Source organism: Elephantulus edwardii, unplaced genomic scaffold (genome assembly GCF_000299155.1).
Source record: "Elephantulus edwardii isolate Elephantulus edwardi_28Jun2011 unplaced genomic scaffold, EleEdw1.0 scaffold00028, whole genome shotgun sequence".
Classification (NCBI taxonomy): domain Eukaryota; kingdom Metazoa; phylum Chordata; class Mammalia; order Macroscelidea; family Macroscelididae; genus Elephantulus; species Elephantulus edwardii.
The window spans coordinates 18,588,052-18,601,677 of record NW_006399778.1 but is presented as its reverse complement, the minus strand read 5'-3'; the positions used below and the strand labels follow the sequence as shown (position 1 = coordinate 18,601,677).

The 13,626-nt window shown below is 53.6% G+C and overlaps 2 protein-coding genes across 2 annotated transcripts; both read left to right on the top strand.

Moving 5' to 3' along the window:
- Window positions 1-1,949: 1,949 nt before the first annotated feature.
- SLC25A34 (solute carrier family 25, member 34) lies at window positions 1,950-4,524 on the top strand. Its single transcript, XM_006883702.1, has 5 exons — window positions 1,950-2,327; window positions 2,952-3,017; window positions 3,095-3,247; window positions 3,651-3,785; window positions 4,354-4,524. The coding sequence occupies exons 1-5, from the start codon at window positions 1,950-1,952 to the stop codon at window positions 4,522-4,524; spliced, it is 903 nt and encodes a 300-aa protein (XP_006883764.1).
- Window positions 4,525-7,634: 3,110 nt separating this feature from the next.
- TMEM82 (transmembrane protein 82) lies at window positions 7,635-13,246 on the top strand. Its single transcript, XM_006883701.1, has 6 exons — window positions 7,635-7,722; window positions 7,856-7,928; window positions 8,098-8,272; window positions 11,012-11,429; window positions 12,675-12,862; window positions 13,157-13,246. Exons 1-6 carry the CDS (start codon window positions 7,635-7,637, stop codon window positions 13,244-13,246), a joined length of 1,032 nt encoding a protein of 343 aa, XP_006883763.1.
- The last annotated feature ends 380 nt before the right edge of the window (window positions 13,247-13,626 follow it).

The following is a 13,626-nucleotide window of genomic DNA, read 5'->3' as shown; positions in this document are numbered from 1 at the left end:
GACTGGACGGCACATAACAACAACAAACAATCCTTAACTTCCAAGGAGTGAAGATTCTCTCATGACTCTGTTTTTAATTTTCCCAAAAGTTTCACTTACCCTGAGCGAAGTCCCTTTCGGTTCCTGGTGTCTGCTCAAAAAAAAGAAAGAGAAACCACCACCTTATCCACCAGATAACACCAGTGGCTTAGCCCAGCCGGGAGGCACTGCGGTGGCAGGGGCCATAGCAGGGGCACTGGGAAGGTGAACAAAGTAAAATCACAAGGAAGTACAAAACAAAAACAAAGGATAATGGTGAAGTCTTTTACAGATAAGGCCAAGTTCTTCTTTATGCTAATCTCAAGAGGGAGGGATTCAGTTGACACAAACTAAGAACAATGTTGTCTCCTAGGGAACACCCCAGTACCACAAGGTGACCTTCAGCTTGTATTAAGCTTCCCTCATTTCCAGATACAGCATTTGGTCTACTATTATTAAATTTGATAGTTGGCTTCCCTCACACAGGTGTACCTGTGCTTTCTTACCGACCTGTAGTGGACAGTTTACATCTTTTCACCACAAGTAACTCAGTGCTTATCCTGCTTGCTGGGTCATCCACTCCCCATCCTAGGACACATCTCAGGGAAGGACAGAGCAAGGCCAGCCAGCTGCTTACCTCTCCACTCTGGTTGGGGAGGGTGCCAGCCACTCTTGAGATAGACTCAGCAGAGTCCAAGCTGTATGCCCAGGGTCTTTGGCTGAGCTGCTACCTCCAGGGACTACCCAGCCAACAAACCTGGCCACTGGACCAGGGGAGCATGAAGGCCTTTTCTTGAATGACCATGTGGAAGTAAAGAGGTGCTACCACTGAGGCAGAGCTCCCCACATCCAGATTTAGGTCATCCAGGGGGCCCTGGCAGGAGTGACCATGATGAAGATGGGGGCACAGAGCAGACCCTGACAGAAGTGCTTGGGTGGGAGTGCCTTTCTTCCCAAGCCCTAGTCCAAGGTACCCCTCTCCTTCCGTATCAGCCACACCTTTGGGGAGCCACAGTCCCTCCTGGTGTCTACCAGGAGGAGGTGCAGACCTAGAGAACAAGGCATTACTTAGGGGCTGATGAAAGTAACTTTTGGAGACCCAGGGTCCCTACTGGGGCGAGGATGGGACCACGTTCAGCTCTCCACACTTCTCTAAGCCACCAGGGAATCTTGTGAAGTAGGTAACGCTGTTCCCATTTTAAGTCTTTATCATGTCTACTGCGTCTAGGAACAGCAACATACCCCACTTACAAGTGAGGGAGACACAGGCTCAGAGGAAATGACCAGTCCAAGGTCACACCTAATAGTCCTTAAGATTTAAAATCAGTTTCTGGGGCTCCGAAGCCAGTCTCTACCTCTGCTTCTGCACTCGGTGGAACCGGATATTGGGAGCTGGACTGGAAGATTGAACTGGACAGGGAAGCTAGGTAACTAGACCTTGACCGTGATAGGGTGGGTGGGGAGGGACTGCGCTCTGAGACAGGACTGGCTAAACCTGCGGAGGAGCAGAGGCACCCCCATTTCACCCCAGACCAAAGGGAGCTCAGGAGGAAGGGCTCGGGGCCAATGTAGGCTCCTCCCCACCCCCCACTGCCCCTCAGGCACCAGGTAACCTTTACCCCAGATCCCAGGGTCCAGGCCCCGCCTCACTGAGAGGTGTGGGATCAGAGGCTGCCGTGATTGGTCAGAACTGGTGGGGGCGTGTCCCAGTCGCCAGGGGGCGGGCCGTGCAGAGCAGGTGGACTCCAGAGTTAGACCCGGGACTAGGTCAGCTGTGCGCCTGTCCCACCATGACCTCTGCCCTCCAGACATGGGCTTCCGGTTCTCCGGCCTGGACCCCATACGGGAATGAAAATAGCCTAAACGCCGACTCCCCAAGCCCGGAGCCCATGCCCCTGACCCGGGCACAGCCGGCCCCCGGCCGAGAGGCCATGGAGACGGTGCCCCCTGCTGTGGACCTGGTGTTGGGCGCCTCAGCCTGTTGTCTGGCCTGTGTCTTCACCAACCCCTTGGAGGTGGTCAAGACACGGCTGCAGCTGCAGGGGGAGCTGCGGGCCCGGGGCACCTACCCAAGGCCCTACCGTGGCTTTGTGGCCTCTATGTTCGCGGTGGCTCGTGCTGATGGGCTGTGGGGCCTGCAGAAGGGGCTGGGCGCCGGCCTGCTCTACCAGGGCCTCATGAACGGTGTCCGCTTCTACTGCTACAGCCTGGCATGTCAGGCAGGCTTAGCCCAGCAGCCCGGAGGCACTGTGGTGGCAGGGGCCATAGCAGGGGCACTGGGAGCCTTCGTGGGGAGCCCTGCTTACCTGGTGAGTATCCTGCCCCATCCACCCCCACCCCCAGACCCAGCTCCTTCCAGGGCCCCTGCAGCCTCCAGCACTGAGCATAGCTGATGAATGAGGGCAGGTTGAGACCAGCTGGGCTTGGCGGTGCAGGGGAACATTCCAGCCCAGGTCTTGAATCTGCCCCCTTGGCCCATAGCACCTTGCGCTGAGCCTCCCTCTCCCAGGGCCCTGCCCCATTTGGGCAGCCAGGGTAGCAGGAAGCGTGATGACTCAGATTCCAGCATCATTGCCTTTCGTTCTGTGTGGTCCTGTCCAAGTTCACAGTAAAAACTTCTGCTGAGCAAAGACCCCCAAGTTCCAGGCATAGGCCTGGGCACTGGACACCCTGTCTCATGCACTCCTCAGAACACGCCTCCAGGGTGAGGAAACTGAGGCACAAAGAAAGTTAAATGGCTTTCCCAGGTCACACTGAGGTGCACAGTCAGGCTCACTCCTGCCCTTCTCCTCAGCTGTATTCCACCTGCCCCCACCCCAGCTCAGGTGTGACTCTTTCACAGGTTTGACGGGCCTAGAAGGGGTACTCTCAACACACACACACCTTTCTTAAGTCTCCAACTCCAAAATTCTCTGTCCCCATGACTCTTCCAGGTCAAGACACAGCTGCAGGCCCAGACAGTGGCCACCATGGCCGTAGGACACCAGCACCATCACCAGGTGAGACCCCTGGGCTGGGCTGGCTGGGCTCCAAGACTGGACAGGGCTGTCCAGTGACCCATGCCCTCTTCCCACAGAGTGTCCTCGGCGCCTTGGAGACCATCTGGCGGCAGCAGGGCCTGGTTGGACTGTGGAGGGGCGTGGGTGGGGCTGTGCCCCGTGTCATGGTGGGTTCGGCTGCCCAGCTGGCCACCTTCGCTTCCTCCAAGACCTGGGTACAGGAGAGACAGGTGAGGAATTAGGGATACCTGTGTCACTCACAGAGACACATAATGAGTTGGGAGGACCTGCCTCCTTTCTCCACATCTATCTGGACCCTCATCCCATTCCCAAGTCCCCAGCTGAATCTTTACACAGGAAATTCAAGGGGATAATGATAGCTGGATAAAGCCAAAGGCCCTGACTGTGACCTTAAGATGATGGCCCCAGCCCTTGGGTCCAGGAATACTGGGGCCAGCAGTGAACTCTGAAGATGTGAAGAAGTTTGGGGGTTGGAGTTGGGGTGCAGAATGGCTGGAGGGCCCTGTCTGGTCCCCTGAGCTGTTCCCCAGTTCTTCCAGCCCCCATGCCTTGGGGGTTGGAGAGACTATTATGTGGCTGGAGGACGGTCAGCAGCTCATGTCATCCCCACAGTGGCTCCCGGAGGACAGCTGGCTGGTGGCCCTGGCCGGGGGCATGATCAGCAGTGTCGCCGTGGTCGCAGTCATGACACCTTTCGACGTGGTCAGCACAAGGCTGTACAATCAGCCCGTGGATGGAGCTGGCCGGGTGAGCTGGATGGGATGAGAGGGATGTGGGGAGCCAGAGAGAACATGCACACATCCACACGCGTGTGTGCAACACAGTAATTAGTTTGGTTTGTTTGCTGAGCACCGGTGTATCCTGCCCATGTGAATCACTTTCACATCTGAATCTTACTCCATTCTTATCACACAATCCCCACTTTCCTTGATGAGCAAACTGAGGCCCAAAGAGATCGAGTGCTGGGCTGAGGCTACCCAGCTGGTAAGTAGAGGACGTAGCAGGGGGATCCCACCCGAACCCACGACCTTCCTGTGGCCCTGCCAGCCTCACAGCCCCGGTCCACGTGGAGCCCTGACGTCCGGTGCTGCAAGCTGTGCCTGGTCAGAGGTTCCTGCTGCGGACTAGTCAGGGGTGATGCACACTGATGTGCTCCTATCTCACCAAGCCCCTGGTGCGGGCCTGAGGCGATCCTCTATGAGGGGACCCTTTTCTTGTTGTACAGCCCAGATGATTGCTTGGTGCTCACCTGGTACATGCAGACACACCCAGGGAGGGGTGCACCTGTTGTGACACCTGCTATGTTCTCCCCCAGGGCCAGCTGTACAGGGGCCTCGCCGACTGCTTGGTGAAGATCTGGCAGCAGGAGGGTCCCCTAGCACTGTACAAAGGTCTGGGCCCTGCCTACCTGCGGCTGGGCCCCCACACCATCCTCAGCATGCTCTTCTGGGACGAGCTCCGAAAGCTGGCCGGCCAGGGCACCTAGTCCCACCCAGCACTTGCCGGCACTGACAGTTTCTCACCTGGAACAATCACCTCCTGTTGCAGGGGGCCAGCCCCCCCCGTGTGGACAGCCCTGTTCAGACCAACCCCAGCTCACAGCACTGCCACCAGCAGAGCATCTGTCCCAAATCACCACTGCTGGTCCTTCAGAAGGTTCTCTCTGGACAGGGCTAACTCATCCCAGAGCTTTATGCACTGTCCTGTTAACTGCTCAGGGCATGGGGCCTAACAGAGAGTGACTGACCTGCATCAACTCGCCTCATCTTTAAAAAAAACAAGCCAGACTGGTTGCCAGCAAGTGTGCCCCACCTCCTGGTGACCCCACGTGTATCCGAGTAAAACCTTGCTTCTCAGCATTTTCAATGGCTCATTTTCCATAACCAGATCACCAGGCCTTTCTTCCAAGGAGCCTCTGGATGGACTCAAACCTACAGCCTTTCAGTTAGCAGACAAGCACCTTTGAACCTTTCTTTGAACCACCTAGAGATTTCCAAATAGTATGAAAGCCCATGCTGTCCAGTTAAGTTCCAGCTCATAGGGCAGAGTGAAATCTGCCCTGTGGATCTCTGAGGCTGAAACCTTTGTGGAAGTAGACTGCCAATGTCTTTCTCCTACCAAATAGCTGGTGGGTTTGAACAGATGCCAACATTTCTGTTCATAGATGAGTGCTTAAACACCAGGCCACCAGGGCTCCCTACTTATTGTGTTGCTTCCCATCCTAACCAGTATGAAATAGAAGGAGCCTTCATTTACCAATAAAGAACCAGAGGCTGAGAGAGGCTGAACATATGGCAAAGCTATACAGTTTTGAAGTGGTAGAAGCAAGAGTGGAACTTGGCTGGCTGTGAACCTGTGCCCTTGAGATGGGCATCACCATGCCCGACCATGGGGGCCTCGGGGATCACTGTCCATGTGGAAGGTCTGGAGGTACACAGGGAGGCCAGGGCACCTCACCTGAGACTTTTATTGAGGGACTCCTAGGTTTCCAGCTCTGTATGGGCATTTGCACATATCCTCTTGACAATTCCTAAAAGAAGCTCTAGTTGATACCCATTATTCAGATGAGGAGACTGAGGCCCCAAGAAGGGAAATGACTTACTCAAGGTGAGTAGATTAGCTAGGTATTCTTGTTCTGGGGCTCTGAACTCCAGCCACACTCCCTTGTGCACTCGTCTTAAGGCCCTGCACCGACCTTTGTGCAGAAATGAGATTGTGGAAAGGGTGGAACTGGCCCAGGGTCTGGCAGCCTGATGCCGTTCACCACACCCTGGTTCTGCCAAGAGCTGCTCCCCATCAGCTCCTCCTCCTCTTCACCCTGTCTTGCACACTCCAAACCAATAAAGATTTTGTTTTGTTTACTCTAATGACTCTCTTTGCTGGCAGTCTCCATCGCCCCATCCCTAAACTCTCTCTGTTCTGTCTGGAAAGGGATTGGGGGGGGTGGGGTGTGTGTGCGCGCGCAGCATGCCACCACATCTGACCCAGTTGAGGTCCGCCACCTAGTGGACACTGGGAGGAATGTCAAGGTTGTTAGGTGGCCCTAGAGCTGTGTGTGTGGAGACCCTATGAACCCTGTCCTATCCTGTGCCAGCCTCCTCTTCTCTGACACACTTGAGCCCGTTGCTGCAGTTACAGTGTTGATACATCTCAGCAAGGGTCTTTCTTTCACTGGCCCTCCGCCATTCCAAGCATGATGTCCTTCTCCAAGGAACAGCCTCTTCTAGCAACATGTCCAAAGTATGTGAGATGAAGTTTTATCATCCTTGACTCCAAGAAGCATTCTGGCTGCACCCTCTCCAAGACGTATCTATTTGTGTTTTTTTTTTTTTTTTTTGGCAGTCCATGGGATATTTAGTACTCTTTTCCAACACCACAGCTGAAAGGCATCAATTCTTTTTCTGTCATCCTTATTTGTTGTCCAGGTCTCAGATACATAGTGATTGAAAAGACTATGGCCTGAATCAGATGCACCTTAGTCCTCAACCTGACCTTGTTGTTCCTCAGTAATTTAGAGAGGTCTCCGACAGCCAATTTGCCCAAAGCAATATATCTCCTGATTTCCTGACTGCTATCTGCTATCACCAAGGGTGTTGACTGTGGATCCAAGTAAGATGAAATAGTTAACAATTTCAATCTTTTCTCCATCTCTCATGATGTTGCCTATTGGTCCAGTGGTGGTGATTTCTGTTTTCTTGACGTTGAGATGTAAGGCTTTAGTCTTTGATCTTCTGCAGCAAGAGCTTCAGATCCTCCTCAATTTCAGCAAGCAAGGCTATATCATCTGCACAATGCAGGTTGTTGGTGAGTCTTCCTCCCACCCAGAGATCCTGATGCCACATTTTTCATCATAATTACTTGAATAGATATGGAGAAAGGTAGGTGGGTTGCTGTTAAGTCTCAGAGAGGAAGAAGGCCCAGAGTTGAATTTGAGAAAAATGAATCCAACTTTCCTGCCTCAGGAGGATCTACCCTCAAATCCCTCTGTGAGAAGGCAGAACTGCAGCCCAGGCTGAGGTCCAGGTAGACTCCCACACTTCAACTGAAAGAGCAGAGCCTGGCTGTTAGGATTGCGCTAAGCCCACCACACCACCTCAGGCTATGGAAGAATAAGACACCCGCTCAGATATCAAGCTATGTGGAGCTAGAGCCTACATACATCGGGCTGTGTGGGATATAGCTCGTCTTTCAAACCTTGGGCTGAGAGGGTGGATCCCACACTTCTGGCTAAGAGAGAGCAGAACTCCAACTTAAGAGGAAGTCTGGGGTGTCTGGAAGGCATTGTGCACCTACAGCTGTAGGGGAGGTGTTGACTCTAGGGCCAGAGGCCAGTCCCAGAGCCAGTCCTTCCAGCAGGAACTGGCCCCAACACCTCTTACCCTTGGACCAGGAACCTGCCTACCGGCCACCCTATTCTGAAAGAGTTAAGAGCACTGACCTCTCCTCTCTCTCTCTCTCCCCTCCCGTGGGGACGTCCTCCCTCCCAAGGGGCCTTTGGCCTCTCAGGCCCCTCCTCTCTTGCACTGATACCTTTGCCCAGTGACGTTGGTCTGTCCCTGCACAGGGGCCGGAGTCAGGGGCTGGATCCCAGCCGCCATGTTCTCACTGCTGGCCCTCCCCTCCTGGCTCCCTGGCTTCCCCTCCCTCGAGTGGGGCTCCAGCCTCCTGGACTCTCTCCTGCAAGGTGAGCCTTTCCTCCCAGCCCCACCCCAGCCGACACCTGCTCTGTGTGGTACACGTGGGCGCCCCCCCCCCCCGACTGCCTCCTCCCCAACCCCACACACCACACCTCCGCCTGTCTCCTTCTCACCACTCAGGCCTCATCGGGGCCTGCGGAGTCTCGGTCCTGAGCAGTCTCCTGAAAGTTTACTTCTTTGTGGGCTGTGTCAGGTGAGTACCCACCTGTCAGACACTCTCGGCTCACAGCCAGGCCCTTGGGACCTACGCTCTGGTCCTGGCACCTGAGGGCAGGTCTGTGGTCTCGTCTCCCTCTTGGAGAGCATGGCAGGGGCACCAGGCTCAGCGCTAGAACTTCTGCTCACCCACTCTGATCCTATAGAGATCCTGAGAGGCGGCAGCCTGAAAAGGAGCGGCTGCGGACCCAGTGGGCCCTGGAGGCAGTGCATCTGGTGGGGCTGGCCTTGATCCTGACCATCGTGAGGACGCGGGTGGCCGCCCTTGTGGTGCTCGAGTTCTCCCTCCGAGCTCTCTCTACCCTGATGTCGCTGGCCAAGGTGAGACCACCCACCCAACCCCAGAACGGTGCAGAGAGACAGGGAGGGTGTCAGTCCTGGGTTCGGAGCCTTTGTACTCACAGTGCTTGGAACTGGTTCATTCATGTTCAACTCTCTGCTGAGAATTTGTCTTTCTACCCAAATACACTGAATCAGAAGTGACAGTGTAACTGGCTTCTCAGGTGACCCTTACAGATGACAGGTGATTCCTGTTAACATATAGGGTCTGGCTCCATATGTCTGGGAGGAAATGCAAACTCTCAGCAGTGGTTGAGCCAGAATGAATTGGTTGGAATCTCTGAAACACGGGAGGTGGGTCCAGGTTTTCCATCACCCTCTTGTCTGAAGAAGAATGTGGCATCAGGATCAGAGGAAGACTCATCAACCTGTGCTATGCAGATGACACAGTTTAGCTCGCTGGAAGTGAGGAGGACTTGAAATGCTTGCTTCAGAGGATCAGGGACTGCAGCCTTTAATATGAAATGCATCTCAATATTAAGAATATAAAGATGCTTACCACCAGGCCTATAAGCAATATCATGATAGATGGTGAAAAGATTGCTGTCAACGATTTCACCTTACTTGAATCCACAGTCAACACTCTTGATTCCAGCAGTCACGATATTAGGAGACTTATTGCATTAGGCAAGTCCACTGTCAGGACTACTACAAAGTACTGAGGAGCAATGATGTCAGTTTGAGAACTAAGATACACCTGATTCAGGCCATGGTCTTTTCAGTCACTTACTGTGCATCTGGGAACTGGACAATGAAAAAGGCTGACAGAAGAATCAATGCCTTTTGAGTTGTGGTGTGAGAGAAGGGGACTGAATATCTCAAGGACTGCCAAAAGAACAGATATGTCTTGGAGAAAGTGCAGCCAGAGTGCTCCTTAGAGGCAAAGATGGTGCAGCTGTGTCTCTCATACTTTGGGCATGTTGCTGAGAGAGGCTATTCCTTGGAGAGGGACATCACGTTTAGAAAGGTAGAGGGACAGCAAAAGAAAGGAAGACTCAACGAGATGGATTGACCTGGTGACTGCAGCAGTGGGCTCAAGTGTGTCAGAGATGATGGGGCTGGCACAGGATAGGCCAGGGTTCAGATCTGTTATTCACAGGGTTGTTATGAGTTGTACTTGGCTTGATGGAGCCTAACAGTAACAACAATCTGTCTGCGGGATTGTGAATAGAAGCTTCAACTGGGCTCCTGGGTTCTTTATTTTCCGAAATCTCCACTCTGATAGCTACAATCAGACCCAAGAAAGTAACAGTGACAACTCCTGTGTGTTAATTCTCAAATGCTCAAAACAACTATGAGATATCATCTCACCCCAGTCAGAATAGCAAAATTAAACAGAACAGCAAGCAACAAATGCTGGCAAGGTTGTGGAGAAACTGGAACCTTTATTCACTGTTGGTGGGAGTGTAAAATGGTGCAACCACTGTGGAAGGCAGTATGGCACTGTCTCAAAAAGTTGTAAATAGAGATACCATTTTCCACTACTGGGAATATACCCCAAAGAGACCATCACTGACATCCAAGCAGATATATGCACACCCATGTATATCGCGGCTTTGTTCACAATAGCAAGGAGTTGGAAACAGCCTAAGTGCCCATCCACAAACGAATGGATAGAGAAGCTGTGGTATATTGACACAACGGAATACTATGCTGCACTGAAAAACAAGGAGATCAAGCAATATTATTAAACATGGGTGACTCTGGAAGACATTATGCTGAGGGAAGTATCTCAGTCACAAAAGGACAAATACTGCATAGTGCCACTGTTGTGAAACAGGACTGATATTGGGGTTGGGGGGAGACTGAGAAAGATGGGTTAAATAATGTATACTGCATTGAAACAGATGAGGGAGAAAACCGTTTAAAAGGGATATGTGATTAGGTATTTTTGTCATGACAGGAATCCAGAGCGAAAGCTGCATAGTGGAGTGGACCTGGGGGGAGGGATTGTAAAACAATGAAAGAATTTTTCTTTTACTTTTCCAAGACGGTAGTGTACTAGGAGGGAGGGTTGGGAGGGGAGAAAAGTGCAACAATGAATGAATGGAAATCCAAAGTCTCTGTAAATTTTCATTGAAATTAATAATAAATTTAAAAAAAAAGATGTCACTTAAAAAAAAAGAATTCTCAAATGCTGGGCACTGGTCTAAATCCAAGTATCCCTGGTGTCACAGTGCCTAAAGTGCCTGGTTACTAGGTGAAAGGTTCACAATTTGAACCAACGGCCACTCCACAGGAGAAAGATGGGCTTCCATGAAGATTTCAGCCTTGGAAACCCCAGGGGCCTGTTCTGTCTGTCTTGCAGGGTCATTATGCATTGAAATTAGCTCAGTTTGGATTGTTTTTTTTATTTGTTTTGGTGCTTGATGAGTTGAGTCTATCACCTCAATTTAATCCTCAAAACCACATTCTGTGATCCCATTTCACAGCTGGGAAAACCCAGGGTCAGAGATAGAGGTTGCATTGTTTGTCTGTGGGCATCCACCAGCAGGGGGCAGAGCAGGCTAGACCAGCACCCTTCAGCAAGGAGATGAGCTCAAAGTGATAGGATTGCAATGAAGTGTAGAGAGGTGGTTCCTACAGGCCCTAGTGCATTGTGTGTGTCCCTTTAGCCTTCTGTAAAGTGGAGGGTGCTTCTGGCAGTCCTCTTCCTCCTGGCACCTTCAGGGGTGACCTGAGCACCAGTCCTGAAGCCTCTTCTGTCTCTTCCCCACCCAGGGCTCTCGGGACACAGAGAGGCTGCAGCTCTTCCTGCTGTGCCAGTACTCCCTGGGCTGTGGGCTGACCTGTGGCCTGAGCTTCCTGCAGGAGGGCGCCCCTCACCGCTCGCTGAACCTGCTACTGGCCCTCGGGCTGGCCGCACTGCTTAGCTCAGGAGCCCGGCGCCTCTGCCGCCACATCTACCGCCTGTTCGAGCTGCACAGCAGCCAGAACTACTGCGGGGTGTGCCTGACTCTGCTGGTTCGTGCACAAGACCTCCCCGGGTTCCTGGGCCGGGCATTGGCCTTGGCCTTTGCTGTGGGTGACCTGGCTGCCGTGGCCCTCATCAACCGGGACTTCCTGACCACCTCAGAGGCTGTGCGCTTCTGGACCCCGCTCACCATCTGCTACACGTTACTGGTCATCTACATGCAGGGTGAGGACTCAGGGGGCAGGGTCCGGGCACTGTTCATTTCCTTGTCTGACCTGCTGAGCAGTGCCTGGCACTGGGGTACCACACACAGTCAGACCCATGCCTGCTATCTCAGAGCATCAGTGCAGTGGTAAAAGCCACACAGGGAAGCTCAGAGAACGTGCAGTGTGAAGTGGGATCCTTTGGATGAGGCTTTGAAGGTTAAATAGGAGTTCCTTAAGAGAGGAGGGAAGGGAAGGGCATGTGGGTAGAAGGAACTGCATATGCCCTATCCTTTTGGTCAAGAAGTGAAAAGAAAGCATGGTGGCATGAAACAACTAAAAATAATTGAGCGTGGCTGTTACCCCAAGAATCAGGGGAATGGGTGTGGCTAGCCAGAAGTATGGAAACCGAATCTCAGACCCCCACAAAGCGATGTGATAAGCCCATGCAGAGTGTTAAGAAGCAGAGTGATGGAGCTGGATCCGGGCTCTAGGCAGGGCCCACTGGCTGCAGACTGGGCACAGGAGGATAGTGAGAGCCGAGGAATAGCAATCCCCAAAGAGAGAATAGCATGTGCAAAGGCACTGAGGTGGGAGTAAGTTTGACATGCTCAATGAAAGGAAGAATGCCAGGGGGGCTCAAGGGTCAAGAGTAAGGGTGAGCGAGCCAGAAGTGAGGGGAGAGGAGCAGGGGCTCTGCCTCCTGAGGTGAATGGAAGAATGGGGGGTTCCTCCAAGTGCAGGAGAAGCCCTGGGGACTTAAAGCAGAGAACTGATTCCATTCAGTTGTCTTCAAAAGGTCACTCAACAGACAAAGGAGTGTGGGGTCAGGAATGGAAGCTGGGAGCTTGGAGGGGGCTGCCTCAGTAGACATGGTGAGAGGTAGAGGGGCTCAAACTGGAGTGAGCAATGGAAGTGACCAGGTGTACTGGGGGTTGGATAGGGAGGTGGTATATTCTGCAAAGAGAGTGGGTGTTTGGGAAAGAGAGAAGTCAAGGTGTCCCTGAATCTGGGCACTGCTGTCCTCAGGTAGTTGGACGGCAGAAGGAATGGGTGAGCAGGGGGACCAGTACAGGGAGCAGAGTCCTGGGGGGCAGAAGTACAGGTGCCCAGAGAGTGGGGTGAGGTAAAGAGGAAGCAGGAGAGCTGCAGGGGGCGAGGGGGACGGATGGGACACAGGGAGGTCCAGGTCGATAGCCCAGCTGGACCTCAGGTGGAGCCCCGGGATGTGGTGGGCGGTGACGGTGTCCATGATGTGTGCCCCCAGAGGAGCAGCGGCAGCACCCCGGCATGCAGAGCCAGGTACAGACGGTGCTGGTGCGCATGGGTGGCCTCTTCGTGCTGCTGCTGACCGTGGGCCGCTGGCTGGACTTAGTGAGCATCCTTGTCTCCCTTCTGGGCGAGCTCTGGTGCCTGGCAGGCACCCGCACTCTGTTCCACCTCTGCCAGATACAGGTGGGTACCAATCCCAAGTACCCCCAGACACTGGACCCGCTTCAGTTCAAGGGGGACTGCGGCTCGGGGGGAGGGATAGAGGGAGTTAACTTTTACCTCTAGCCAGGCCTGGGTTGTCCTCTGGGTCCCTGAGAGGGGCGAGACTGAGCAGCACCCCTCACCCCACCTTGGCCCAATCAGGCCGTGTCCATAGGCCCTGGCATGAGAGGAAGTGCCCAGAGCCCCGGATTACTGGAGGCATCTCCCAGGAGGTGGGTCGGGAGTCAGGCATGTCCTCTTTCCCCACCCTCTCAGGATTTGCCATCCCAGAGTCCTCCTGTGTCAGCATCCAGACAGCCTCCGCAGTCCACAGTTGCCCAGCCCCGGAGCACAGTCCCTTCCTGAGCGGCCTCAAAGAGGACTGAGTCTATCTGAAGCCAAAGCAGACTGATCCACCAGGCCTTGGCCCATGATGCTGCCTGGAGGCAGAGAGCAGGGCTGGCCCCCACCTGGGGTTCAGGGTAGCCACTGAGGACCCTCAAGGTGGGCACAGAGGAGGTGTGGGAGTGGGGAACTCTCAGAGGGAGGCTGCTTGGGTTGACCCCTCTTGTTCACAGGGTGGGTAGTGGCTATGGCCCCTTGGATCTGTGTTCCTTGGTGGGGAAGAGGGAGAAGTATCCCCCTCAGAATGGCTTTCCCAGGTAAACTGGCCTCCTTCTACCTTCTCTACAAACAATAAAGACGCTGATTTTCCCAGCTTGTTCCTGAGGCCTATGAACACATAG

Coding starts and splice junctions, on each gene's coding strand:
- TMEM82 (XM_006883701.1), top strand. CDS start 7,635: ATGTTCTCACTGCTGGCCCTCCCCTCCTGGCTCCCTGGCTTCCCCTCC. Junction 7,929..8,097: donor TTCTTTGTGGGCTGTGTCAG/GTGAGTACCCAC, acceptor CTGATCCTATAG/AGATCCTGAGAGGCGGCAGC. Junction 11,430..12,674: donor ACTGGTCATCTACATGCAGG/GTGAGGACTCAG, acceptor GTGTGCCCCCAG/AGGAGCAGCGGCAGCACCCC.
- SLC25A34 (XM_006883702.1), top strand. CDS start 1,950: ATGGAGACGGTGCCCCCTGCTGTGGACCTGGTGTTGGGCGCCTCAGCC. Junction 2,328..2,951: donor TGGGGAGCCCTGCTTACCTG/GTGAGTATCCTG, acceptor TGACTCTTCCAG/GTCAAGACACAGCTGCAGGC. Junction 3,248..3,650: donor CCTGGGTACAGGAGAGACAG/GTGAGGAATTAG, acceptor TCATCCCCACAG/TGGCTCCCGGAGGACAGCTG.